We start from the raw sequence: 27,500 nt of genomic DNA on the forward strand, positions 1-27,500 counted from the left end.
CTTCGATCTACTGAAAAAATTTCAGTCATGTTGCGTTGCGTACACATTTAATCTGACAAATAAAGTCAATTTCCAAGAAAGAGTGAAGATATAACAGGAAAAATGTTTTTGGAGATGGTAAGAATAGAACATAAAATACTGAGCAAACACCGTCAAGCAGAGCCATCAAAAAAAAAAAAAAGACACTGGCATAATGAAAGTGTAACTAGCACTAACATGATTAAAAGAGAAAAGAATTCAATGGAAACCAATAAAAATCACAGCGGATCTCTCCTAGGAAGATGCAGAATCATACTGGAGAAAAATGTTGGGGTTAAGTAAGGGAATTAAATTAGAGAGCATGTTGGCTGCAAAAAATTCGGATCAAATTTTGTCTCTATTAAACCAAAAATATACAGCATTAATGGTGAGAAACAGGAAAGCATCTAAGGATGTTGATTGTCAGATATACTACTAAGATTTTAATGGAAGCACAAATGTGACACACTAACGGAAACAAAACTGATACTCTAAAACTATGGCAAAAAGGTACCTGCCAATTGCATGCCCCAATCTCATGTATAAAATGTGTACAGACTGTCTGAATGTATGTAGCTTGTCTGAATGTATGCAGCTTGTCTGAATGTATGCAGCCTGTTTGGATCTGTTCTTTCTAGATATCTGTGATAGTAATAACCTAAAATATCACGACAGCTCGAACGTGTAGGAGGGAAAAAGGAGTTTGGGTGTGTGGTGAACAACTCTTAGTTGGCAAAACTTTGGATAACAAAGACATTTGACTCTCCAGAAAATATTATCAAGGCCACAGAAAACCGAACAGAACCGTTAAAGCATCGAACAAAATATCTTGTATTTAGTTACGGCCCTGATTTGTTGCATTGAGTTACTGTCTTTGATGTTATGAATTCAAATCCTATATGGGGTGATTTTACTTCTCATACTTCCGGGATGGGAAAAGAAGTCAATAAAATAAATAAAATACAGTCAAGCACTGGAATTGGTTCCACTACAAAGTCCAATCCTTGTTGCAGTGTGGTAACTTGTATGTTCACTGACCCTGAGAGCTATACCAGCAGAGTGCAAAGTCCTGGCAGGGCCTCCCATGCTGAACAGATCAAAAGATAAAGGCCAGATAAATTATCTCTTCCCAGAGGTAAAAATGGGTTTGTGTAGGGCAAAAAGTCCTACCGAGAAAAACGAAGGCAAAGTTACAGAAGTATCGATGATAATTCAAAACTAAAAAGCCTTCCATGGGAAAGGCATACGAAAAGTAGGGATTCAACTGGAGAGAAGCAGAACGCACAACCCAGAATCGCGGACAGTGACGTCCTTTTTGTGTCTTCTCTCTCTCTCTCTCTCTCTCTCTCTCTCTCTCTGTATATATATATATATATATATATATATATATATATATATATATATATATATATATATATATATATATATATATATATATATATATATATATATATATATATATATAATAAAAGAGTAGCTTTACATTAAGGAGTGGAAGGTACAATTTCCTGAAATTCAGACCGTCTACCATCTCATAATATCAGGAATTCTAAAATAATATTTCCGGAAAAACAGGTGCAGGCATAGTTGTGTTGTTAAGGAGCTCGCTTTGCAACATTGTGGTTTCGGGTTCAGTTTCACTGCGTGGCACCTTGGGCAGTGACTTTTACTATATCTCTCTTTCGACCTTGGTTTGTTTACTTTCTTATAATGTAAAAATTGGGCGAAAGAGACCAGAAGAATAAGTGCTGGACTTAAAATGTAATTTCTGGGGTCGATCATTTCAATTAAACCCTTCAAAAGATGTCCCACCATGGCTGCAATTAAAGCAAATAAGAGATAACATGGGAGATATGGTTTTCATCTCCGGAAGTATGATTGTTTTTTTTTTGGTGGGGGGGGGGGGGCATCTTTTAGCTGCGAGGAAAAGCAGTACTCATGTCCTTCCATAGGGTTTCTGAAAGGGAAGAAGATAGCTTCAAACTGGAGACCTTACTTAAATTGCTTTTTACAGAATAAATTCCGTTAAAGACGCTCAGGGTACCAGGTAACGATATTAAACCTGGTAACGGATGAAGTTTTCTCAATCACCCAAAGTTGGCCATAATGGGATTTGAACTCAGCAAAGCATCTGGTCCAATGTACTTGAACCAGAGTTAGCGGAATCGTTACCGCACCGGATCCAATGTTTAGCAGTATTTTTCTGGCTTAATGTTCTGAGTTCAAATGCCGACGAAGTTGACTTTCATCCTTTCGGAGTCAAGAAAATAAATACCAGTCCAGCATTGGGCTCGATGTAAACGACTATCCTCTTCCTTCAACATTTCAGGCTTTGCGCCCTTAGTGAAAAGAATTAAGGTGGTGATCTGGCAAAATCGTTAACACGCAGGACAAAATTCTTAGCGGCATTTTCCGCTTTATGTTCTGAGTTCAAATGCTGCCGAAGTCGACTTTGTCTTTCATCCCTTGAAGGTCGATAAAATGAGTATTATTCAAGCGTTGGGGTCCATGTAATTGACTAAAATTTCAGGCCGCATGTCTATGGCAGAAAGAAAATGAAAGAAAAGGATAAAGGTGATGAGCTGGCAGAATCGTTAGCACGCCGGGCGAAATGCTTAGCAGTATTTCGTCTGCCGCTGCGTTCTGAGTTCAAATTCCGCCAAGGTCGACTTTGCCTTTTATCCTTTCGGGGTCAATAAACTAAGTACCAGTTACGCACTGGGGTCGATGTAATCGACTTAATCCGTTTGTTTGTCCTTGTTTGTCCCCTCTATGTTTAGCCCCTTGTGGGCAATAAAGAAATAAGAAAGAAAATGTACCTTGTCTGGTACATTTGTATTCAAGCCCTGAAAGTATTAACGGTAAAGCTGAGCTGACATCGATTTGAACTCAAAACGTTGAATGTCAGGAAAAAATACCCTGTTGCATTCTACCTGATGCTCTGAGAAATCCTCCAATTCGTTGCGTTCTTTACAAAAATACTGCCCCAGACTGGTCACAGTTCCTCGTACAACGACATTGAACCAGATTGTTGCGCAGTGCTTATTGTTACATTAATATATTGCTTCCGTTTTTGTATTCTTAACTAAATCACACCTCAACCGATTCTGACTGTTGTTTATATCATAAAATATAGGCGCAGGAGTGGCTGTGTGGTAAGTAGCTTGCTTATCAACCACATGGTTCCGGGTTCAGTCCCACTGCGTGACATCTTCAGCAAGTGTCTTCTGGTCTAATTGTCATCATCATGAACGTATCATGAGCAAATAACCTTGGCAGCGCCCATTCTTCTCCAACCTGTTATCTACAACAGTAAGCCTCTAACTGAGACACGTCTTAATCCTGAACACTAGGTCATTGACTTGAGCAGGTTCTTCCACCCTCGCCGGTGACACCCTGGGAAGATTTCCCAGAGTCTTTCGCATACAAGTGCATTGTTAAGACCACCCCACACGTAAGAACCTTGCTTCCCAACCACTTGGTTCCGGGTTCATTCCCACTGCATGGAACCTTGGGAAAGTGTCTTCTACTATAGCCCTGGGCCGACCAAAGCCTTGTGAGTGGATGTGGATTTGGTAGACGGAAACTGAAAGAAGCCCGTCGTATGTATACACACACACACATATAGATGCACCAGAGTAAGCATATAAATGCGAAACAAGGTGGAATAAATAGTACTCGAATACCAGAGGTAGAGTAATATGTATGTATGTATGTGTGTGTGTGTGTGTTTGTCCCCCACCCCTAACATCGCTTGACAGCCGATGCAGGTGTGTTTATCTCCTCGTCCTTGACTAAAGGCGGTGCTCCAGCATGACCGCAGTCGAATGACTGAAACAAGTAAAAGAATTTAAAAAAAGATTAAAAGAATACCTGTTCATCAACCAACAGGTACAAAATACAAAAGTTATTGTTGTGGTTTACATTAAAGTAACTTGCCCTTGCCTTTTTTTGAGGGTGTTCGGTTACAATCTCGCCTTTTCCAACCGCGTTGAAACAGCAGAAGCAAAGCAACACGAAGTAAAACGGTAAAAGACACGCGTAATTTCTCTAATCTAAATATATCTTCACTTTCTCTCTCCTTCTTTCTCATTAACCCTGTTTCTCTCTATCTCTATCTATCCCACTCACTGTCTCTGCCCATTCTCTCTCTTCGTCTCTCTCTCTCTCTTCCTCTCTCTTCTGCCCTCACGCGCGCATTCTACCACTTATTTTTTTCATTCTTCTTTTCACTTACGCCGTTCTCATTTGCTCCAAGCCTCTCAGTTCTTTCTTTGCATCTTTCTTTCCTTTTCTCTTTCTTTCATTTCTTTCTTTATTTATTAGCCAATGATATCTGTAAATAAATATATTCATTTTCTCTTTCTCTTTTTATTTATATATTAACATTTTTCTTTTTTATTTATTGCTACTGACAAAAGTTTCGTGTTGTTTGCGGGAGCAGATAGATACACTTCTACTACCAAATAATTTATATAACGGTACCAATTCGTACGCGGATTCGAAATCTTAAAAACCATCTCACAGACCAACGCTTCGAGAAAGCGTCGTGCTACTGACTACAGTTCTTCGCAAGAAATCCTTTGTGATCTGTTACACAATTGCTGGATCTGTATTGTTTACATAAAAAAAAATATACATATATATATATATATATATCTAGATACAAAAGCAGATAGATAAACATATATACACACATATATATATATATATATATGTATACATACATAAATACTCATCACACAGAAAATTCAGGTAAACTATATTAGATTTATATTTATATTTTTGTTGTATTTTGCTGCGTTTTTTTTTACGTTTGTGTGTGTGCGCGTGCGTGTGTGTGTGTGTGTGTGTGTGTGCTTGCACGCGCGCTTTTATACATGCATGTATGTATATTAGCCTTCTGCAAATGTTGATCGATACAACTTTATGTGATAAATAATTAACTAACAATTTATCGATTCAATTTATCGATAAAAGTAACAATTTATCGATTTAATTATCGAAGAAGTTCTGGTTACTAAACATGCTAGAAATAGCAGCCAAAACAAGCAAACAACCAAACAAACATAAAGAACGGAATTGCGTGTATGTATGTATGTATTTATATTAGCTTTCTACTAAAGTTTTTGATCGATAAGAGTTTATGTAGTAAATAATAAATTAACTGTAATGTATCGATTTAATTCGAAATATTTGATCTGGTCGAAAAAGCCTTTAACGAGCTCTGGTTACTTGACATGCTAGAAATACCAGCCAAAATGCATAAAAATGAACGGAAAGAAAGAAAGGAAACTGTTTCTTTTAGTTCACAACCTATTGCCTTAACAAACAAACAAAAAGTTGGGGGTGGGTGGGAGGAAATGGAGTTGAAAGGTGATAATAGTAACAGAGAGATGATAACTGGAAAAGATATTGACAAAATAACAACATATGGATACGGCTGAGGGGGGGGGGGGATCGTCGTAGGGATACTCAGTCAGGGGTGATATGCGAAGGGGATGGGAGTGAAACAGCAGCAAACAATCATAACAATTTGAACATATTATCAACGTCGTCGTCATCATCACGATCATCATCATTGTCGTCATCATCTTAATCATCATCATCACCATCACCACCACCGACACCACCACCACCACCACCACCACCACCACCACTACCACCACCGCCACCAGTTTTGCTTGCAACCACTTTGTGTGTGTGTGTTTGTGTGTGTTGTGTGTGTGTGTGTGTGTGTGTGTGTGTGTGTGTGTGTGTGGTAGAGTGCTGGGAAGGTTCTGTTGTTGTTGCTGTTGTAGTTATTTAACCCCAGGACAACCCTGTTCAAGTACACTGCTGATCAAGGACTCTCCAGCTCTGGGCACACATTGTCTTTTATTGTTATTATTTTTGTTTTTATCGTATACTACATTATTCAATGTACGTGCTTGTTTTTAAGACAGTAAGGTATGACATTTGAGGTAAATTCAGCTACTATTTCCAGCACCTTGTCGCTTTTTATCAGTTCATGTAGAGAGGTTTGTTATGTACACTATGTATAACGCATCGTTATTCTATTTTGGTATGAAGTGTATTGTAAATATATAACACCAGGAATCCTGTTTAAGCACCACGCCCAGTTTCTGCACAGCGTAGCCCTGACAAGGAGTGCGTAGAGCTTGTTTGTGGTCGTTTAGCATGCTAGAAATAGCAATCAAAAGGGCGGCGAGCTGGCAGAAACGTTAACACGCCGGGCGAAATACTTAGCGGTATTTCGTCTGCCGCTACGTTCTGAGTTCAACTTCCGCCGAGGTTGACTTTGCCTTTCATCCTTTCGGGTTCGATTAAATAAGTACCAGTTACACACTGGGGTCGATATAATCGACTTAATCCGTTTCTCTGTCCTTGTTTGTACCCTCTGTGTGTAGCCCCTTGTGGGTAGTAAAGAAATAAGAAACGTTAGCATGCCGGGCGAAATACTTAGCGGTGTTTCGTCTGCCGTTACGTTCTGAGTTCAAATTCCGCCGAGGTCGACTTTGCCTTTCATCCTTTCGGGGTCGATAAATTAAGTACCAGTTACGCACTGGGGTCGATGTAATCGACTTAATCCGTTCGTCTGTCCTTGTTTGTCCCCTCTGTGTGTAGCCCTTCGTGGGCAGTAAAGAAATAAGAAACAGCAATCAAATCTACTTTTTGATCAGGTCTTAAATAAGGAGAGTAGAGACTTTAAAAAAAAAATGAAAGAAACTTCTTTTTACAGGGTGGCCCAAAAGTAGGTTTACAGTTATCACGAAAGCACTTTAAATTTGTTTTAAAACATTTTATTACATTTAAAATTCTATCTTACAAACTGAAAAGGGAGCTTGACAAAATTAACCGAGGTGATACCGAAAACATAAGCGACACATTTCACTTAATAAAACCAGTTCCGGTTTTACATTTTAAATATTGTTATATTTGGGATGGTCATTAAAAAAAATTAGTTATTTATTTTTTGCCAAATAAACACACGAACTATATGTTCGTTCTTCACTCGTTTATTACTGTTCTTATTCTAACTCATATCCATTGTCCAGAGATCTTTCGCCACAAATCTGTGACCTAGTTAGAGAGACTTCCTGTTTTCATGTATCCTCCTGCTCCGCTTAGTCTATTCTGTGGACTATGACAAAATAGCAAAGGTGAACAAGAGGATACACGAGGACGGAAAGTGTCGCTGAAAAGGTCACAGATGTGTGACGAAAGAATTCCGGACAATGGAAATCAGTTAAAATATTAAAAAAAAAAGACAGTAATAAACGAGTGAAGTACGAATATACAGTGCATGTGTTTATTTGGCAAAAAATAACTAAAAAAGTGACCATCCCGAAATATAACAATATCTGTTTGAACCGACGGTTTCACAATCAGGAATCTTCCAACGCAAATTGATAAACGTTGTTTTAAACATTATTAACTGTGAGACGATGCCAAGAATACTTGTTTTATATTTATATTTCTTTTACTTTGCTTCGGTTATTTGGTTGAGGTCATGCTGGGGCAGAGCTTTAATCGATCAATGCTTACTTCTTAAGTCTGGTACTTATTTTATCGTTCCTTTTTGCCGAACCGCCAGGCTACAGGGACATAAGCGAACCAAAAACACACGCGCACGGACGCATCGCGCGCGCAGATACACACACACAAAATCATAGATATGTGTACACACACACACACACACACACACACACACACACACACACACACATATATGTGCAGGTGTGGCTGTGTGGTAAGAAGCCTGCTTCCAAACCACATGGTTCCGGGTTCAGTCCTACTGCGTGGCATCTTGGGCAAGTGTCTTCTACTATAGCCTTGGATCGACCAAAGCCTTGTGAGTGGATTTGACTGACGAAAACTGAAAGAAGTCCATCGTACATATATATGTGTGTGTGTGTGTGTGCGTGCGTGCGTGTCTATATGTTTATCGTTTGACAACACAGATGTTGGTGTATCTATGTGCCCGTAACGTAGCGGTTTGGCAGAAACAGACCGATAGAATAAATACCAGGCTTACGGAGAATAAGGCCAGGGTGGCCTCAGTCAATTGACTGAACCAAGTATGTGCATACATACGTACATACTTACATACACACACTGGCTGTGTGGTAAGTAGCTTGCTTCCCAGCCACACGGTTCCGGGTTCAGTCCCACTGCGTGGCACCTTGGGCAAGTGTCTTCTACTATAGCCTCGGGCCGACCAAAGCCTTGTGAGTGGATTTGGTAGACGGAAACTGAAAGAAGCTCGTCGTATATATGTATATATATATATGTGTGTGTGTTTGTGTGTCTGTGTTTGTCCTCCTAGCATTGCTTGACAATCGATGCTGGTGTGTTTATGTCCCCGTAACTTAGCGGTTCGACAAAAAGAGTACGATAGAATAAGTACTAGGCTTACAAAGAATAAGTCCCGGGGTCGATTTGCTCGACTAAAGGCGGTGCTCCAGCATGGCCGTATTCAAATGACTGAAACAAGTAAAAGAGTAAAAGAGTACACTCATACACATACATGTCGACTCATCTCTTTCATTCTCTCTTTTTCTCTCTCTGGCTCTGTCTGTCTGTCTCTCTCTTTCTCCTCCTCCTCTCTCTTCATTTCCTTGTTTATCTCTCCTTTACCCCCCCCTCTTTCAATGCCAGTTAGAATTTTCTTCAGGTCGAGTAGCCCATCCCGTTCAAAAGGTCCCTGGATAAGGTTTGTTTAAGGATGTTGAGTAAAACACCCATGCTTCCAAAGGTGAATTATTCAAACTCCAAAGAACTCCTCTCAACACATGGCTATGATGCTCTCCCACTACATCTGCTCGTGATCAGAGATGCACATATCTTCAGCTACCAAGGGACATGCTCAACTGGTTAAGGTCAAACAACTGACAAGCAAATCTGTGGTATTAAGCAGAATATTTGCTGTAGCCCATCTTTTATACCAAGACAAAACAATGTACATGATAACACTTCCAATCAATTAAGATCAGAAGCCACGAGAGCCACTCCTGAAGCCAAGATGACGTCACTAGTAATCTTTACGAAAGTTTTCAATGTTGTATGCGGCCTCAAAGAGACAGTTTGACATGTAAATATTTCTGATTAAGAAATGCTACGGAACTAGTCCTGTTAGTGTTGCTGTTGTTTTATATCCATATGTTGTGAAGGCTCGTGGCTTAATGGTTAAGGTATTTGACTGACGATCGTTAAGCCATCAGGGCATTATTATTCGTATTATTATTATTATTATTATTATTATTATTATTATTATTATTATTATTATTATTAGACGCAGGAGTGGCTGTGTGGTATCTAGCTTGCTTACCAACCACATGGTTCCATTCCAGGTACAGTCCCAATGCCTGGCACCTTGGGCAAGTGTCTTCTACTTCATATAGCCTCGGGCCGACCAAAGCCTTGTGAGTGGATTTCGTAGACGGAAACTGAAAGAAGCCTGTCGTATATATATATATATATATATATATATATATATATATATATATATATATATATATATATATATATATATATATATATATATATATATATATATATATATATATATATATGTATGTATGTATGTATGTATGTATGTATGTATGTATGTATGTATGTATGTATGTATGTATGTATGTATGTATGTATGTATGTATGTATGTATGTATGTATGTATGTATGTATGTATGTATGTGTGTGTGTGTATATCTTTTTTTGTCCGTCCCCCCGCCATCGCTTGACAACCGATGCTGGTATGTTTATGTACCCATAACAAGAGCACAATACGCAGCCCGGTCCGGGGATCCAACTGACAATCTTACGATCGTAAGCTCGACGCTCTAACCACTGAGCCATATATATTTTTTCCTACCTATATTCTTCTAACTACTTTAACTCTTTATTCTTCTATTTTATTCCTTATTAACTGTGAATTTTATTCCTTGTAAACTGTAAATCTTTCCCGTTTAAAATATTCATACCTTGTCTCTGATGACGGACATGATAGTGCACGGACATGATAACGAACCACTTGGGTTATCCCAGAAACGGCTGTAAGACTTCAAATTCATCTTACTTTAATTGAATTATTCAAAATGACTTGAGATACTCGTTCAGCGTTGGTCTTGACTTTTCCTCTAATACAATATATACATACCATAACGGAACCATGACAAAGATTCCTAGATCTAGCCTTAGCTGTGATCTTGGAACCCAATGGTCGACTAACTATAGCACTTACCCAGCGTACCTATTCGTTTAGATCACAAGGGAACTAAACCCCTCATATTCTCTCTCTCTCTCTCTCTCTCTCTCTCTCTCTCTCCCTCTCTCTCTCTGTGCATATATATATATATATATATATATATATATATATATATATATATATATATATATATATATATGTATATATACACGACAAGTTTCTACACAGTTTCCGCCTTCCAGGTTTGCTCACTAGGCTTTGTACCCTGCAACGGACCAGCGTTCTAATCAGGGAAGCGCTGTGATCTCGGTCACTTACACACCATGGAAACCAAGTGACCGGCCTTATGAGACCCAGAGCTCAAGAAAAAAAAACAAAAAAAACAATATACTGCATATCTGAAACCTTACAGTTTTTGCATTTCGTAATTGAACCACCTGCACGATTTTTTTCTCTTTTTTTTCTTTTTTGAAACGATATTGTTGATCTTCACCAACCGGATGAATACATCTGCCGCTCGTCACTATGTCGAGCGCCAGGAAATGTCATAACAACTTTGTAACCTGGTTTTATGCCTGTTAAATGACGTCACTAGTAATCTTTACGAAAGTTTTCAATGTTGTATGCGGCTTCAAAGAGACAGTTTGACATGTAAATATTTCTGATTAAGAAATGCTACGGAACTAGTCCTGTTAGTGTTGCTGTTGTTTTATATCCATATGTTGTGAAGGCTCGTGGCTTAATGGTTAAGGTATTTGACTGACGATCGTTAAGCCATCAGGGCATTATTATTCGTATTATTATTATTATTATTATTATTATTATTATTATTATTATTATTATTATTATTATTATTATTAGACGCAGGAGTGGCTGTGTGGTATCTAGCTTGCTTACCAACCACATGGTTCCATTCCAGGTACAGTCCCAATGCCTGGCACCTTGGGCAAGTGTCTTCTACTTCATATAGCCTCGGGCCGACCAAAGCCTTGTGAGTGGATTTCGTAGACGGAAACTGAAAGAAGCCTGTCGTATATATATATATATATATATATATATATATATATATATATATATATATATATATATATATATATATATATATATATATATATATATATATATATATATATATATGTATGTATGTATGTATGTATGTATGTGTGTGTGTGTATATCTTTTTTTGTCCGTCCCCCCGCCATCGCTTGACAACCGATGCTGGTATGTTTATGTACCCATAACAAGAGCACAATACGCAGCCCGGTCCGGGGATCCAACTGACAATCTTACGATCGTAAGCTCGACGCTCTAACCACTGAGCCATATATATTTTTTCCTACCTATATTCTTCTAACTACTTTAACTCTTTATTCTTCTATTTTATTCCTTATTAACTGTGAATTTTATTCCTTGTAAACTGTAAATCTTTCCCGTTTAAAATATTCATACCTTGTCTCTGATGACGGACATGATAGTGCACGGACATGATAACGAACCACTTGGGTTATCCCAGAAACGGCTGTAAGACTTCAAATTCATCTTACTTTAATTGAATTATTCAAAATGACTTGAGATACTCGTTCAGCGTTGGTCTTGACTTTTCCTCTAATACAATATATACATACCATAACGGAACCATGACAAAGATTCCTAGATCTAGCCTTAGCTGTGATCTTGGAACCCAATGGTCGACTAACTATAGCACTTACCCAGCGTACCTATTCGTTTAGATCACAAGGGAACTAAACCCCTCATATTCTCTCTCTCTCTCTCTCTCTCTCTCTCTCTCTCCCTCTCTCTCTCTGTGCATATATATATATATATATATATATATATATATATATATATATATATATATATATATGTATATATACACGACAAGTTTCTACACAGTTTCCGCCTTCCAGGTTTGCTCACTAGGCTTTGTACCCTGCAACGGACCAGCGTTCTAATCAGGGAAGCGCTGTGATCTCGGTCACTTACACACCATGGAAACCAAGTGACCGGCCTTATGAGACCCAGAGCTCAAGAAAAAAAAACAAAAAAAACAATATACTGCATATCTGAAACCTTACAGTTTTTGCATTTCGTAATTGAACCACCTGCACGATTTTTTTCTCTTTTTTTTCTTTTTTGAAACGATATTGTTGATCTTCACCAACCGGATGAATACATCTGCCGCTCGTCACTATGTCGAGCGCCAGGAAATGTCATAACAACTTTGTAACCTGGTTTTATGCCTGTTAAATGACGTCACTAGTAATCTTTACGAAAGTTTTCAATGTTGTATGCGGCTTCAAAGAGACAGTTTGACATGTAAATATTTCTGATTAAGAAATGCTACGGAACTAGTCCTGTTAGTGTTGCTGTTGTTTTATATCCATATGTTGTGAAGGATCGTGGCTTAATGGTTAAGGTATTTGACTGACGATCGTTAAGCCATGAGTTCAATACCCAGCGGTACTTTATATCGTTGATCGAGATTATTTATTTCTCATTGCTCCAGTCCACTCAGGTGGCGAAAATGAATTGTACGTGTAACGCCAAGGGCCAACCTTATCACATTTTGTGTCTCGCTGAACCTCTCTGAGAACTGCGATAAGACTACGCAAGTCATCAGCCATTTGCACGCTAATTTCACACACACACACACACACATACACATACAGGTTGCGGTGAATAAACTGTCGTTTGAATTACGTGAAAATGAAAATAACACTGACTTCTCATTTTAACATATATATTTACCAAACTTATATCAAAATATTTTGAAATACTAAAGAGCAAATTTATTTAATGAAATCGCCATTGGCTTCAACCACGGCCTCCAGACGACTACGGAATCTCTTTCAACTCTTCTCGACCGTCTCGTTGTTTAAGTTCGTGAATGCTGCCATAATCTTTGCTTTCAGTTCATATTTGGTGTTACAAGGAGGTTTGTTGGTCTCTTGCACAACTGCGCCCCACACATGATAATCAAGGGAATTGCAGTCGGGGAAGTTAGTTGGCCAGATGTTAGGGGTGATGTGGTCGCAGAAATTGTCCGACAGCCATGACTAAGTTCTCCTGTTTGTGTGGCATGGTGCAGAATCCTGTTACTAGACATAGGATCTTCCAGCAGTCACCCTCTTGACCCAGAGCAGCACTACCTCCTCCAAGCACTTGATATAGGCCTCTGTGTTGAGTCTGAGGCCGTGTGGGAAGATGAATGGAAGCAAAACTTCGCCATCACTAGTGATCGCACCAAACTCCGTGATGTTAACTGGATGCTTGGTTTTTATCACTCTCGGTACATGTCCCCAGATTGACACCCAAACACTCTGAAATGTCCGTACTGGAGCTTCTTACGAGAATGCCAAGTAGTACAGAGCGTCGTTTCCAAATATTTGGCTGAGTGAATTGCGTCATGGTGCTGTTTTTCACATAGATATTCGACTGGGTATCTGGTCTACGGATAGCAAGATATTATCTCATATATATATATATATATATATATATATATATATATATATATATATGTGTGTGTGTGTGTGTGTGTGTGTGTGTGTGTGTGTGTGTGTGTGTGTGTGTGTGTGTGTGTGTGTGTGTGTGCGTGTGTATGTGCGTGCGTGTGTGTGTGTGTGTATTTGTGTGTCTGTGTTTGTCCCCCGTCCGTCGCTTGACAACTGATGTTTAAGTCCCCGTAACTTAGCGGTTGAGCAAAAAGAGATTGATAGAATAAGTACTAGGCTTACAAGGAATAAGTCTTGGGTTCGATTAGCTCGACTAAAGCCGGTGCTCCAGTATGGCCTCGGTCAGATGACTGAAGCAAATAAAAGAATAAAAGAAGATATATATACAATATATATATACACACACACACACATATACATATATATGTATATATATATATATATATATATATATATATATATATATATATATATATATATATATATATATATATATATATATATATATATATATATATACATATATATGTGTGTGTGCGTGTGTGTGTGTATGTATGTATGTATGTATGTATGTATGTGTGTTGACGTCTCGGTGTTTGACCCCTACGATCGCTTGACAACCGGTGTTGCTTTGTTTACGTAGCTTAGTGGTTTCGCACAAGAAATCGATAGAATAAGTCCCAGCATGGTCACAGTGCAATGGCTCAAACAAGTGAAAGATGGAAGACTAACTCATTGTATTTTCCTTCCCTTTGTATTTTAAAGAAGGGAAAGAAACAGAAATTTACATAATTTGAACAAACATCCTACTTAGCAAACAGAGACATGTATGAACAACCAGATAACAGACAAATACGTTTTAATGATTTTAACACTTCTCTCTATATTAAATATTGCTGGCTCACAATCAGTTGTAATCTAGTACGCTTTTAGCGTCATTAAATGGTTTCCGTTGACGGACATAATTATTGTCGATTTTTTTATTACGTCATCCCATTTTTCTATCGACCAGAATTCGTTCATGTTTCACAACCTTACCACAAACAAGTTTAATGTCATCACTCGTTATTCGTGTAAAAGCTAGATGCGTAGTATATATAAAAGGGTTACAGCTGCAATCTAGTGCTGCATCACTGTAAAACTTCAATGAATGCAGTTGACATAGAAAGTTTGCAGAACAATAGTAAATTAGTCAAAAACAAATATAGAATATATTTTTCTTTTCATTTCTTTTACATTTTTGTGTAAATAACGAAGTAATACTAAAAAAAAACGAAAAGAAAACATTTATAACAAAGCCACCTTATTGTTTATCTCTTGCCAAGCTAGTAAGCGACATACAATACTAGTTAAATGGCATCGAGCCAGTGAGAGTAAACAATGTTAGTGGAGATGTGCTTGTCAAATGTCAGTGGTTTGCTTTAACACGTATGTTAGCTGCCAGTTTTGTAGAGGAACAGATAACTCAGAAAAAATTAAAGTTGTGTAATCACAGAACTAAATAAAGATACAATTCCCTTCGCTAATGTCGTCATATCTATTTCTTCCTTACTCTCTCTTTCCTTCCTTTTCACCTCTTTTCTTTTCCATTTCTCTCCCTTTCTTTCGCCCTCTTCTATTGCTGTCTCTTGTTCTCTTACTCTCTGGGGTCTCATCCAAACAGCATATTCTTATTCTGATGTCCAACTTTAATTATAGTACCGTTGGAGCTGTTAAGAAAACGCAACACACGCTCATATAACACAACACATGCATATATACATACATATAGTATGTGTATATAATATACACAACATAGGTTATTTTCAATTCATTTATACAAATCCCGAAGGTCATAAATGTGTTCTACTCTCTTTTGTATGTCCAAGTGTCATATCCCCCACCCCCCAAAAAATACTAGAATAACTGCTATGTTGATGACGTTTATTGAGACAGAAACACGAATCCACAACTGTTCTCTTGTCTTCACAAAGTCAAACTGTGTTTCTTTTCTCTCTCTCTCTCTCTCTCGTGTGTGTGTGTGTGTGTGTGTGTGTGTGTGTGTGCGTGTATGTATATATATATATATATATATATTTATATAAGGGCATTACTATATAATAACGCCTCACGCCATGAGGGACTCTAAGGTCAGACTACTATAAAAAAGCACATTTTTACTGAATGCGAGGAAATGCAAAAGGGGTTGGCTTTGAGAGTTGCATTTCCTCGCATTCGGTAAAAATGTGCTTTTCTATAGTAGTCTGACCTTAGAGTCCCTCATGGCGTGAGGCGTTATTATATAGTAATGCCCTTATATAAATATAAATATATATTTCGGGAATAAATGATGGATTTTTTCCCTTATGAGGTTTTTTTCACGCTAGCTACTTGATAAATTCTTGTAAAAGAATTCGTCCTATTATTGAATTTTATATATATATATATATATATATATATACGCTAGATCCTTTTCTCAATTTTATTAGTTGTAGTATTCCCAAGGTGATAGATTTGATCTGTCGCACGTTCTTTAACAACATAAAGCAAAACAACCTGCTCTGTTGCAAATATTCGACTGGGCATCTGTTCTACAGATAGCGAGATATTATCTCCTTATCTCAGTTTTTTTTTCTGACCATTTGGAGAAGGAGAGTCTTTTGCATAAAAGGTCATAAGCACTGATATGCCTCCTCCACGCCATAGAAAAACAAAACCAAAAACAAATGTAGGTTTTGTTGTTATCAATAATCTCCTTTGTCATCTAAATAGGACAAAACAAGATATAGACAACATCCTTGACATTTTAATGTAGAACAAACATAATTATTATAAGATATTCATTTACACAACATAAATCATTTTATGCTGAAGATTACTACCTACAAAACAGTCGCACCTCGCACAACAAAAAGTGTTACTATCAGTTTTATGTTCCACTGTACCAGCGTTTAAATTATGTTTGCTAATACCGTGATATGTTTCCTGTACTTCGTCTCATTAGTGATTAAGTAGTTATGTAAAATCTTTTCTTCTACAGGAATAAGGGCCTGAGATTTTCGGGAGAGGGCAAGAAGATTAACTCCAGTGCTCAACTAATATTGCTGGACCTAAAGAGACTTCGTCATCTCCGAACTGACTTACAAACAATTAATCTAAATGAAAGCAGTGCCCCATAATAAACCCGTAGCAGCTGAGCACAGGGCTAAGGTTCGAACTTCCATCCATTAGTGTGAAAAAGACAGAAATGACGCTAGTAATATTTCACCCATGATGATGATATATAAATGCTAGTATAAATGCTTACAAACTATTTCTGGAGAGGAAGTTAAGATCGATGGAGAAGCACTGACACTCAGTGAATGTTGTCAGTGAGTGTAACGAGAACAGCCCAAGTGAAGGGTCCTGCGTAATAGAAGAGGACACTCACATTTGGTACTCAGAGTAAACCTGAATCTGTGGATTCCTTGACTGGATTTTGGAGCCTGTTCTTTAATTAGGACATCACAACACCTTACGTATTTTGTAATGATTTGCTTTTCTTGTTTGGAAATTGGGTATCCCTAATCTGCCATGGTTTTTCCAATTTGCCCTCGTAATCTGCATCCTGGCACATAAACATCTACCGAAAGAAAAACCAAAGAACTTCGGAGGATTTTATTGGCGAGCTATGAAAAAAAAAAAAACCGAAGTGGGAAAACGGGAAAAAATAAAATGACAAACAAAGGAATGTCTCGTAAGAACGTCTTTAGCAACTCTAAATAAAAGATAGAATAAAAAGTAGCCCATAGAGGAAAAATAAACAAGATATTCTTTTCTGCTCTAGGCACAAGGCCCGAAATTTTAGGGGAGGGGGCCAGTCGATTAGATCGACCCCGGTACTCAACTGGTACTTAATTTATTCACCCCAGAAGGATAAAAGGCAAAGTCATCCTCGGCGTAATTTGAACTCAGAACGTAAAGACAGACGAAATGCCGCTAGCATTTCGCCCGGCGTGCTTACGATTCTGCCAGCTCGCCGCCTTAAAAAAAAAAAAAGAAGAAAAAAAAATTATTTTCTACTCTAGGGACAAAGCCCGAAATTTTGGTGGGTGGAGGTCAGTCGATTAGATCGACCCAGTACGCAACTGGTACTTAATTTATCGACCCCCGAAAGAATGAAAGGCAAAGTTGACTTCGGTAGAATTTGAACTCAAAACGTTAAGACGGACGAAATAACGATATGAATCTCGCCCGGCCTGCTAACGATTCTGCCAGCTCACCGACTTGAAAATAAACAGGATATTAGAAACACAACAAACCTCTGAATCACGACTGGTTAAAACAAAAAATTCTGAAGCGGCAACACAGCAAGAAAAATAATACGACTAACGAAAACTAAATGTAAACATCAATTTAATCAGTGTCCCTACGACAACCTTATAATATACTCTCAGAATACTCTCAAAATAACACAAAAGTACATAACATTGAGTACTATTTGATGAGATTGAATATCACCGACAATTATTTTAAAATACAGCATGACAAAACGACATTAGAATGTTACCATTGAAAACAGTAACCCTACACAAAAATGGATTCGCTCAAATGTGTATAAAACGAGTATGAACAAGTCTAAATTCCAATCTGTTTATAGTCGAGTGAAATCTGAGCTGCAGCAAAAAGAATTCACTGTGTGTGTATGTGTGTGTGTGTATGTGTGTGTGTGTGTGTGTGTGCTTTATAAAATGCTTAGATCTTTATAGACGTACAGGTAGGTTTCCACCAGGATTCAATGCATTGTATATACTACAATGTAACGACGCGCATTCAATTGAGCTCTTAACTCTGGATCTATCTATCTATCTATCTATCTATCTATCTATCTATCTATCTATCTATCTATCTATCTGTGTGTCTGTGCGTGTGAAAGCCCGTGGCCTAGTGGTTAGACGTATCCCACCCACAATATCACTGTCGTGGTTTCGATTCCCGAACCGGCTGTGAGCTGTGTCCTTGAGCAAAACCGTAGAATGATAAATTTCCTGACGTTGTCTTTACAGGTAAAACTTTTATCTTTTACTTGTTTCAGTCATTAAACTGAGGCCATGCTGGGACACCGCCTTGAAGAGTTTTTACGTGAATGAATCGACCTCTGTACTTGTTTTTATTGTTGTAAGCTCTGTAATTATTCTATCGGTCTCTTACCGAACCGCTAAGTTACGGGGACGTAAAAAAAACCAACACTGGTTGGAGGGGTTCAAATGCAGACATAATCTGTGGCGAGGGACAAACAGACACAAAGGCACGCGCGCACGCACACACACACGACGGGCTTCTTTCAGTTTCCGTCTACCAAATCCACTCACAAAGCTGGGGTTGGCCCGATGCAAGTAGGAGACACTCGCCCAAGGTGTCTACGCAGTGGGACTGAACCTGGAACCATGTGGTTGGAAAGCAAGCTTCTTACCACACAGCCACGCCCTCAGCAATGTTCACGATTTGTATCCGGTTTCTCATTTTAATCGGACATAACTCTTTTTCCGTTTTGTAATGGGTAGAGCGTGAGTTGCAATGTAATCTCCACACCACCGACCTGTACAGCTGTTGCTGAGAAAAATACTGTTGCTCGACATATTTTGTACTTCACTTCAAGCATTCCATGCGTGTTTCACAGTCGCCATTTTTTACTGTCTGAATACTGAGATGTTCATGAACTTTGGAACTGTCGGTCGATTGTTGCGTTCATACCCAGTTCCGCTCGCCCTACCATCTTCCTGTTAAATATTTGCTATAACTCCTCCTCCTCCTCTTCCTACTACTACTACTACTATTACTACTACTACTACCACCACCACCACCACCACTACTACTACTACTACTACTACTACTACTACTACTTCTTCTTCTTCTTCTTCTTCTTCTTCTTCTTCTTCTTCTTCTTATTATTATTATTATTATTATTATTATTATTATTATTCCCTCCCCCCAAATTTCAGGCCTTGTGCCTACAGTAGAGAGGATTATTACTATTATTATTATTCCGCTCGATGGGCCTGCGTGGTTGAGGCGAAGCGTGGGAACAGAGCGACCATTCGGTCTTTGGTGGACCAGAACGACTGCGAGATTTCGGAACCGAAGCAGATGTGTGCAGCCTTTCAGCAGCACTTTGCTCAATTGTTCGGGACGACGGTAGGACGGACGACGGAACAGACTTCGGTGTGTACCTAGACGGCCTGCCGCAACTCTCGACCAGCGAGGCCGAGTGCTGCGAAGGACCCATATCTGCCTGGGAAGTACAAGAAGCGATGAAAAGCTGCACGAGAGGTAGATCGCCGGGTTTGGATGGTCTGCCTTACGAGCTTTATACGTCAATGCCAGACTTGTTTGCGGGCGTCTTGGCAAACGTCTACTGCAACTGGCAACAAAACGGGAGAATTCCTGCTTTTGTTTGTCGAGGAGTGGTGGCTTTGCTAAGAAAGGACCCAAACAAGGGGGACATTATAGGGAACTTTAGGCCCATCACTCTGCTCAAAACAGAGTTGAAGATCTTGGCCAAGGTGCTAGCCAAGAGATTGGCGCCTGTCGTGGGCAAACTGATCGGCAAGGCGCAGACATGCGCTGTGCCGACCAGGTCTATCCACGACAACCTCCATCTCATGCGCTACATCATAGAGAGGGTGGGTAACGAAGCTGGCGCGGGTGGGGCTTTGATCAATTTAGATCAGTCTAAAGCCTTCGATAGGGTCGACCATCGATACCTGGCAGCTGTTCTCAAGGCAGCTGGCTTCGGTCCGGTCTTCCGTGGGTGGATAGCTGCTTTATACAGCGGCATCTGTTCGGTCATACGGGTGAACGGCCATCTATCGGAACCGTTCAACATCTCGCGTTCGGTTCGCCAAGGGTGTCCTCTCTCCTCCCTTCTGTATGTATTGACTCTCGAGCCATTACTGCGGAGGTTGGAGGCTTTGGGGGGCGTCCCACGTGATCTGGGATACGGAAGGAGCGTGTCTGCCTATGCCGACGACGTCACCGTGATGGTGTCGAGCCACAGGCATATTGACCTGATTGGCGAGACACTAAACGAGTATGAAGCGGTGACAGGTGCGAAAATTAAGGCGGAAAAGTCAGTGGGCTTGCAACTAGGCACCTGGAGGGGCAAGTCCATGCCGTCCAACAGCGTCGTAGGGTGCTGGACAGACGGACCCGTTAAACTGCTCGGGGTCTGGTTCGGTCCGGACCTCCAGTTGGAGAAAAACTAGGAAGAAGTGACGAACAGGGTGGCCAACCTCACCCAGAAATGGGCTGAGAGGAAGCTCTCCTTGAAAGGTCGAGCGGAGGTGGCGAATGCGTACATCGCATCCGTCATCTATTACCGTTTGACCGTCGTCCCTTGTCCCAACCGCTGGTTAACCAAGATGGTATGCTTGCTCTTCAACTTTTTGTGGAAGGGTCAGGTACCACTGGTCAGGCGCTCCATCTGCTGTCAACAACCGCTGAACGGAGGCCTTGGCATGCCGTGGTTGCTGATGCGCAAACATGCGCTCAGGCTACGACATCTCAAGCGTTTCCTGGACGGTGAACAGGTGTGGTCGCCTTTCGTCAGACGCGCTTTTCCGCAGCTCGTTTCTTTAACAGAGCTGCAATCCTGGATCAAACGTAGACCGAGAAAGGGCGCTTGGCACCTCGAGTGCCGCCAAGCTCTCACCGCCCTCAGTCAGGCGGGCAGTGCGATCGGTAGTAGTTCCACTCTAGCGTTCTATAGAGGGTTAGTGGGAGAAAAGTGCGACGACGTTCTCGGGGAAACTCTAGGCGTCGAGGATGATCAGCTAAGCAGTCTGTTCAGGAGAACCTTCGGGCCGGGGCCCATGGATAATTTCCAAAGGTCCCTCGCCTGGCAGTGCTACCGAGGTGCGCTACCTGTTCGAGATAAACTCTACCAACATGGAAGTGCCGTCAACCGGGCCTGCCCGAGGTGCGCTCAGGATGACGAAACCGTTCTGCACACACTCGTCCAGTGCCCGAGCATTGCTGACCTGTGGGTCTATATCGAACAGCTACTGTCACGTGTAGGACGGATCCGGCTATCAGCTGGATCCATCGTGAGAATTGACCCGCCGACCTCCTTTAACCAGGAGGGCAAGGCAATTTTCCTATGCCTAGTGGCTGTAGCGAAAGAGGTGATATGGTGGACCCGTTTGAAAGGGCTAAAGACAGACACTTTCCTCTTTGGCCAAGGCCTCATCAACTTTTTCAAGTTCCACTTGAAAAGGAAGATGAGAGTAGAGAGGGAAGTGCTGTCTCATAGCAAATTCGTTGAAAGATGGGTGACTGTTGGAAGATTGGCCAGTATAAACGGACCAATTCTGAGAATACACTTGTAAAAAAAAAAAAAAGGAAAACAAAAGGTAATGTAAAAGGAGAAAGGACTCTATACCCCTTTCTTATTTTTTTCTGACCAGGCTCCCGTGGTTTTATGGGTTTTTCCACGTGTAACCTTTCTTTTTTCGAAGCGCCGCCCCCTTCGGGGGTTTCTACTTATTTATTTATCTATTTATTTATCTATTTATTTGTTATATCTTTCTCCGTTTTCTTCCTCTGTTTAGACGAACTTTCCTACCTTTTCGGACAAAACCTTTTGTAACCTTCGTCCTGTCTTTGTCCTTATATGTTTTTAATTGATATTAGCCCTTGTGGCCAATAAAACGAATGAATTATTATTATTATTATTATTATTATTATTATTATTATTACTATTATTATTACTATTATTATTATTATTATTATTATTATTATTATTATTATTATTATTATCATTATTATTATTTTATGTTTGACTTTTGTTTTGCATTTGTACAAGTTGGATCCAAGTCTCACCCAGAGACCTCAAGAGACAACAAGTTAGAAGTTCATGTAGGTGTTATGCCTAGGGTACCATATATTTGGATTTGTACAGTTTTGTTCTAGTGAATATTTAAGAAACCATAAGAAAATTATCTGTTTGCTTTAAAATTTGAGATCACATAGACAGTATTTTACGTAGGATATGGGCAGTTCCCATGAGCACTATCTTTTGAACTTCAGCCATTTTGGGGTTTCCTGGTATCTGAGCTAGGTAGTAATCAGCCCATTTCGCTGTCATTCCCAGGGCACCTATGACAATAGGTATTGTTTTCGTCTTCAGATTCTACATTTTGCTAATTTCTATTTCAAGATCTTTATATTTGCTCAGTTTTTGGTAGGTCTTGACAGATACGTTTATATCGATTGGGACAGTCATATCAATGAGGAGGCAGGATTTTCGTCTGAAGTCTTTCAGTATGATGTCTGGCCTATTTGCGTCTATCTTTCTGTCAGTTTGAATGGTGAAGTTCCAGAGGAGTGCAATGTGATCATTTTCAAGTACTGGGGGTGGTTTGTGTTCCCACCAGTTTTTATCATGGGGCAAGTCCAGGTTTTTGCATATTACCCAGTGAATATATTGTGCAGCTCTATCATGCCTGTTGAGATACTCTGTAGGCGCAAGCAGACTGCACATGGAGACAACATGATCTGTAGATATTCTATCAATCCAAGGGGCCTTTTCATTGTGTGTTTTATCTTCTGCCCAGATTTTATTCCAAAATTCTTGCACTTCTTCTTTTGATGGGACAGACTTTATTGTTACTGGTGTTTTCCCTATCTTCCTGTAGAAATTTTTGGGGTTATTTTTGAACATGTTATTATCTCGGAAGAATCTAACACGCTTTTCATACCTTGCTATACGGGCAGCTTTAGCACATACCTTTTGCTTGATGGTTTCTATGGTGGTATCAATGTCAACTATGGTTTTCACATTATATTTTTTTCTTTAGTTTTTGGGTCTTTGTAGGTTTGATACTCTTGTCAAATTTAAGGTTTTTCAAACATTCTATGTCAGATCTAAGTATCTTAATTTGGTGTTGAATGCGCTCTTGCCAAGAAGGCTTTTTGTGGGAGTGTTGTCGTTTTCTAATCTTTTCACCACATAGAACCGTTGAGATTTTTGCGGATGCATAGTACAGGTGGTTGAGATCTGTAATATCAACATCTTTAGCTGAAATTATATCCTTAAGTGCAAGGCGGATTTTACCAATTATTTTCAGGTTTTGGTTAGAATTGCGAATTTTGGGGAGAGTGTCGCGTTCATTCATACTGGTTTCTTTAATTTTCAGCCATTCAATCATGATTTGATTTTTTAGATCATGTAGTTCTGTTGCGTCGATTTCTGTATGACTTTCTTCATCTATTTGATTTTCACCTGCCTTAGTGTTTATGGTTGGTTCAGAGAGTATTTCACTTTGCCTATCAGTTACCTTAACTCTTTCAATCATTACTGTATTTTCATCCGCCTTGGGTTGGTTTATAATTATTTCCTCTGTAGTATCTTCTTTAGCTGCAGTTTCATTCCTTTTATCCCTTATTGCTTGTTTAATTTAGTCAATCTCTACTTCACTTCGTAATTTTTTCTTCATAATGTTTCTTCTGACGTTGGCAAGTTTGTTACCGTCTATGTAGGGTCTTACTTCAGTGTTTCTGTCTCCAGTTTAAGTAGGTTTTTACAATATTAGATTTATCTGTAGGGAAATATATGGCATGGTAGAAGGCTGTAAGAACGTCTTTATTATCTTCCCTAGACCATTTTTCATTCATTTTCTTTTGGTTATTTGATGACGAGCATGGATGGCTATCTGTTGGAATATTCCGGTTGTGGGGTACTTCTAGCTCCTGTGTGTCGGGAAGATTTGAACCAGTAGCAGATTTCTCGTCTCGGATCTGGTTCATTATCCGAGTAAGTGGTCCTTTATAACCCGGTCGATGACCATTCGGTTTGTATTTTGTTTTATTAACAGTGAGGCATAACAAGCTTCGACGTTGACGCTAGGGGACGGATCTGTCTGTTTAGGGTAAATTTTTTGAGACAACACCGTCTCCGAGCTCTCGTGACGTAGCTTCTTAAGGCTAGCAGATCTATATCGAGTGTAGTGGCCCTTTGTGATTCGGTCGATGACCAATCTGCTTTGTGATCTGCTTTGTTATCATTGAGGCATGACGAGCTTTGGCGTTGACATTAGGGGACGGATTTGTCTGTTTAGGGTCAGTTTTTTGAGACAACACCGTCACCGAGTTCTCAGCATGTAAACATTGCTCGTAGCGTAGTTTTTTAAGGCTAGCAGATCGGTATTCATCTGTATTTTTTTTGTTGATAGATTTATCTCCAGGCATAGTGTATTTTATTTTTGTGTGTGTGTGGCGTTTTAAACTTATGAATGGTTTACTGTCTGTGTTTGTTCACAAAATGAACATAAATAAAGAAGAAAAAAAAGTTTTGGTTTTGCTTCGTGTGTGATATGTGTTTTCGTATGCGCGAGTGTGTCCTGTGATTTTCACGTAGTTGTGTAAACATTGAGATGCATGTGTAGTTCTATGGGTATCAAAACAACGTATATATCATTGTGTACACGTTCGAGTGTAGGCGTAGTTATTCAATATATGTACTTACTATTTTGTTCCATTTCTTTTTTATATAGTTTGTAAACTTTCCGGTGTTAGTTTTGCGCGTGTGATCGCACGTGTTTCACTGAGACGTCGTGCATAGGAGGACCTGTGCTTTGTATGGCAGTAAAATTTCATTTTTTAAGAATAAAAAATATTTAAAGACCGCTTCCTTCAAATCTTCCACCGGTTCTTTTGCCTAATTCCATCGATGTTATTGGATTAGATTTGTTTTTGTGTAGGGAGCCCGGTGTAGCACATCCATGTTATTCAGCCCGGTGCTTATCTTCAGCCCGGTGCTTATTATTATCATTATTATTATTATTATTATTATTATTATTATTATTATTATTATTATTATTATTATTATTATTATTATTATTATTATCATCATTATTATTATTATATGTTAGACTTTTGCTTTGTATTTGTACAAGTTGACTCCAAGTCTCGTCCAGAGACCTCAAGAGACAACAAGTTAGAAGTTCATGTTGGTGTTATGCCTAGGGAGTCATATATTTGGTTTTGTATATAGTGTTGTTCTAGAGAATGTTTAAGAAACATAAGAAAATTATGAGTTTGTTTTGAAAATTGAGATTACATAGCCAGTATTTTACGTAGGATATGGACAGTTCCCATGAGCACTATCTTTTGAATTCCTGCCATTTTGGGGTTTCCTAGTATCTGAGCTACGTATGAATCAGCCCCTTTTGTTATGATTCCCAGGGCACCTATGACAACTGGTATTGTTTTAGTCTTGAGCTTCTACATTTTGCCAATTTCTATTTCAAGATCTTTATACTTGCTCAATTTTTGGTAGGTCTTGACAGATACATTTTATATCGATTGGAGGTATGATTTTTGTCTGAAGTCTTTCAATATAGTGTCTGGCCTATTCGCATCTATCTCTCAGTTTGAATGGTGAAGTTCCAGAGGAATGAGATGTGACCATTTTCAATCACTGGAGGTGATTTATGTTTCCACCAGTTTTTATCATGGGGCAAGTCCAGGTCTTTGCAAATTACCCAGTGAATATAATGCCTGTTGCGATACTCTGTAGGCGCAAGAAGACTGCTCATGGAAACAACATGATCAATGGTTTCATTTTGTTTTTGATATACACGACATGTTGGGCTATTACCGTTCTTTAATATGTTGGCCTGGTATTATTATTATTATTATTATTATTATTATTATTATTATTATTATTATTATTAAGTCAAAATTAAAAGAAGAGGGCCATTGTCATCTAGTGAACGATATTACATTTCGTGTATCTTCAACAGGTTCAAAACATAATTTTGTCAATCTACTTCATTATTATTATTATTATTATTATTATTATTATTATTATTATTATTATTATTGTTATTGTTGTTGTTGTTGTTGTTGTTGTTTTTGTTTTTGTTGTTTTTGTTATTAGTTCTTATTAGCAGCGCACTCAGCTAGCAAAAAAGTTATTTTCTGGTATATTATCTTCATTTTGATTGTTTGTAGTTCAAGATTATTTTTGGCATCTAACCGATTAGTGAGAGCATCTTGGTCATTTCACACGTTGCTCAAAACAAACTCGATAATCAACAGAATACCTAGAAAATGCTTGTAGATTATTTTCTGTTATAACTTGTGTTAATGGTTAAAGCACCGGTAGAATATCCAGGTATGTATAGAATACTTAAGTTTCATATAGTGTTGATTACATATGTACCAAATACTTAATTACTCCAGTTTTAATTTACAGATTTTAATGTAAAGAAGAATTACTTTGATTACAGACAGATTTTTTTCATATGCATATATATATATATATATATATATATATATATATATATATATATATATATATATAATACTTAATAAGTGTAAGCACCTGTATATGCCAGATAGTGGCAGAGGTGGATAATACTAAGTGTACTTTTTCTTTTGTGATGTAATCTTTGGACTAAAAATTGTTAGCGGCTGAAGAGAGCTTTAAACCATCTTTTATATCAATATACCTATGGTGATGTAATAACAGATTGCTTATAAAGCTTGAAACACGTGTACCGTGATATCCTTTGTCTTCTGTTTTCAATTTATGTTTGATATATATATATGTATATATATATGTATATATATATATATATATATATATATATATATATATATATATATATATATATATATATATATATATATATACCATGGGCTCTCCTGTAGTTAGATGACGTATGAGGGTTGGACAATTTCTTACAGAACAATTACACAGAGGATTTGTTTATAGTAATCAAATGTTTGTGTACACATAAGCTCACTCCTCAACCACCATCAAATCGATATTACTTGTACAGTGCACTATGTGCCACATG

General features: G+C 38.7%; 1 protein-coding gene across 1 annotated transcript in view; it reads left to right on the plus strand.

Moving 5' to 3' along the window:
* Positions 1 to 4,406: 4,406 nt before the first annotated feature.
* LOC106883379 (uncharacterized) overlaps positions 4,407 to 27,500 on the plus strand; it is a 74,333-nt gene continuing 51,239 nt past the window's right edge. Inside the window, exon 1 of the mRNA XM_089355572.1 lies at positions 4,407 to 4,773. Within this exon, the coding sequence (XP_089211698.1) occupies positions 4,734 to 4,773 (40 nt within the window). The 5' untranslated portion in view covers positions 4,407 to 4,733. The remainder of the gene's footprint in view (positions 4,774 to 27,500) is intronic.

This window comes from Octopus bimaculoides, chromosome 7, assembly GCF_046866305.1.
Source record: "Octopus bimaculoides isolate indiv1 chromosome 7, ASM4686630v1, whole genome shotgun sequence".
Lineage (NCBI taxonomy): Eukaryota > Metazoa > Mollusca > Cephalopoda > Octopoda > Octopodidae > Octopus > Octopus bimaculoides.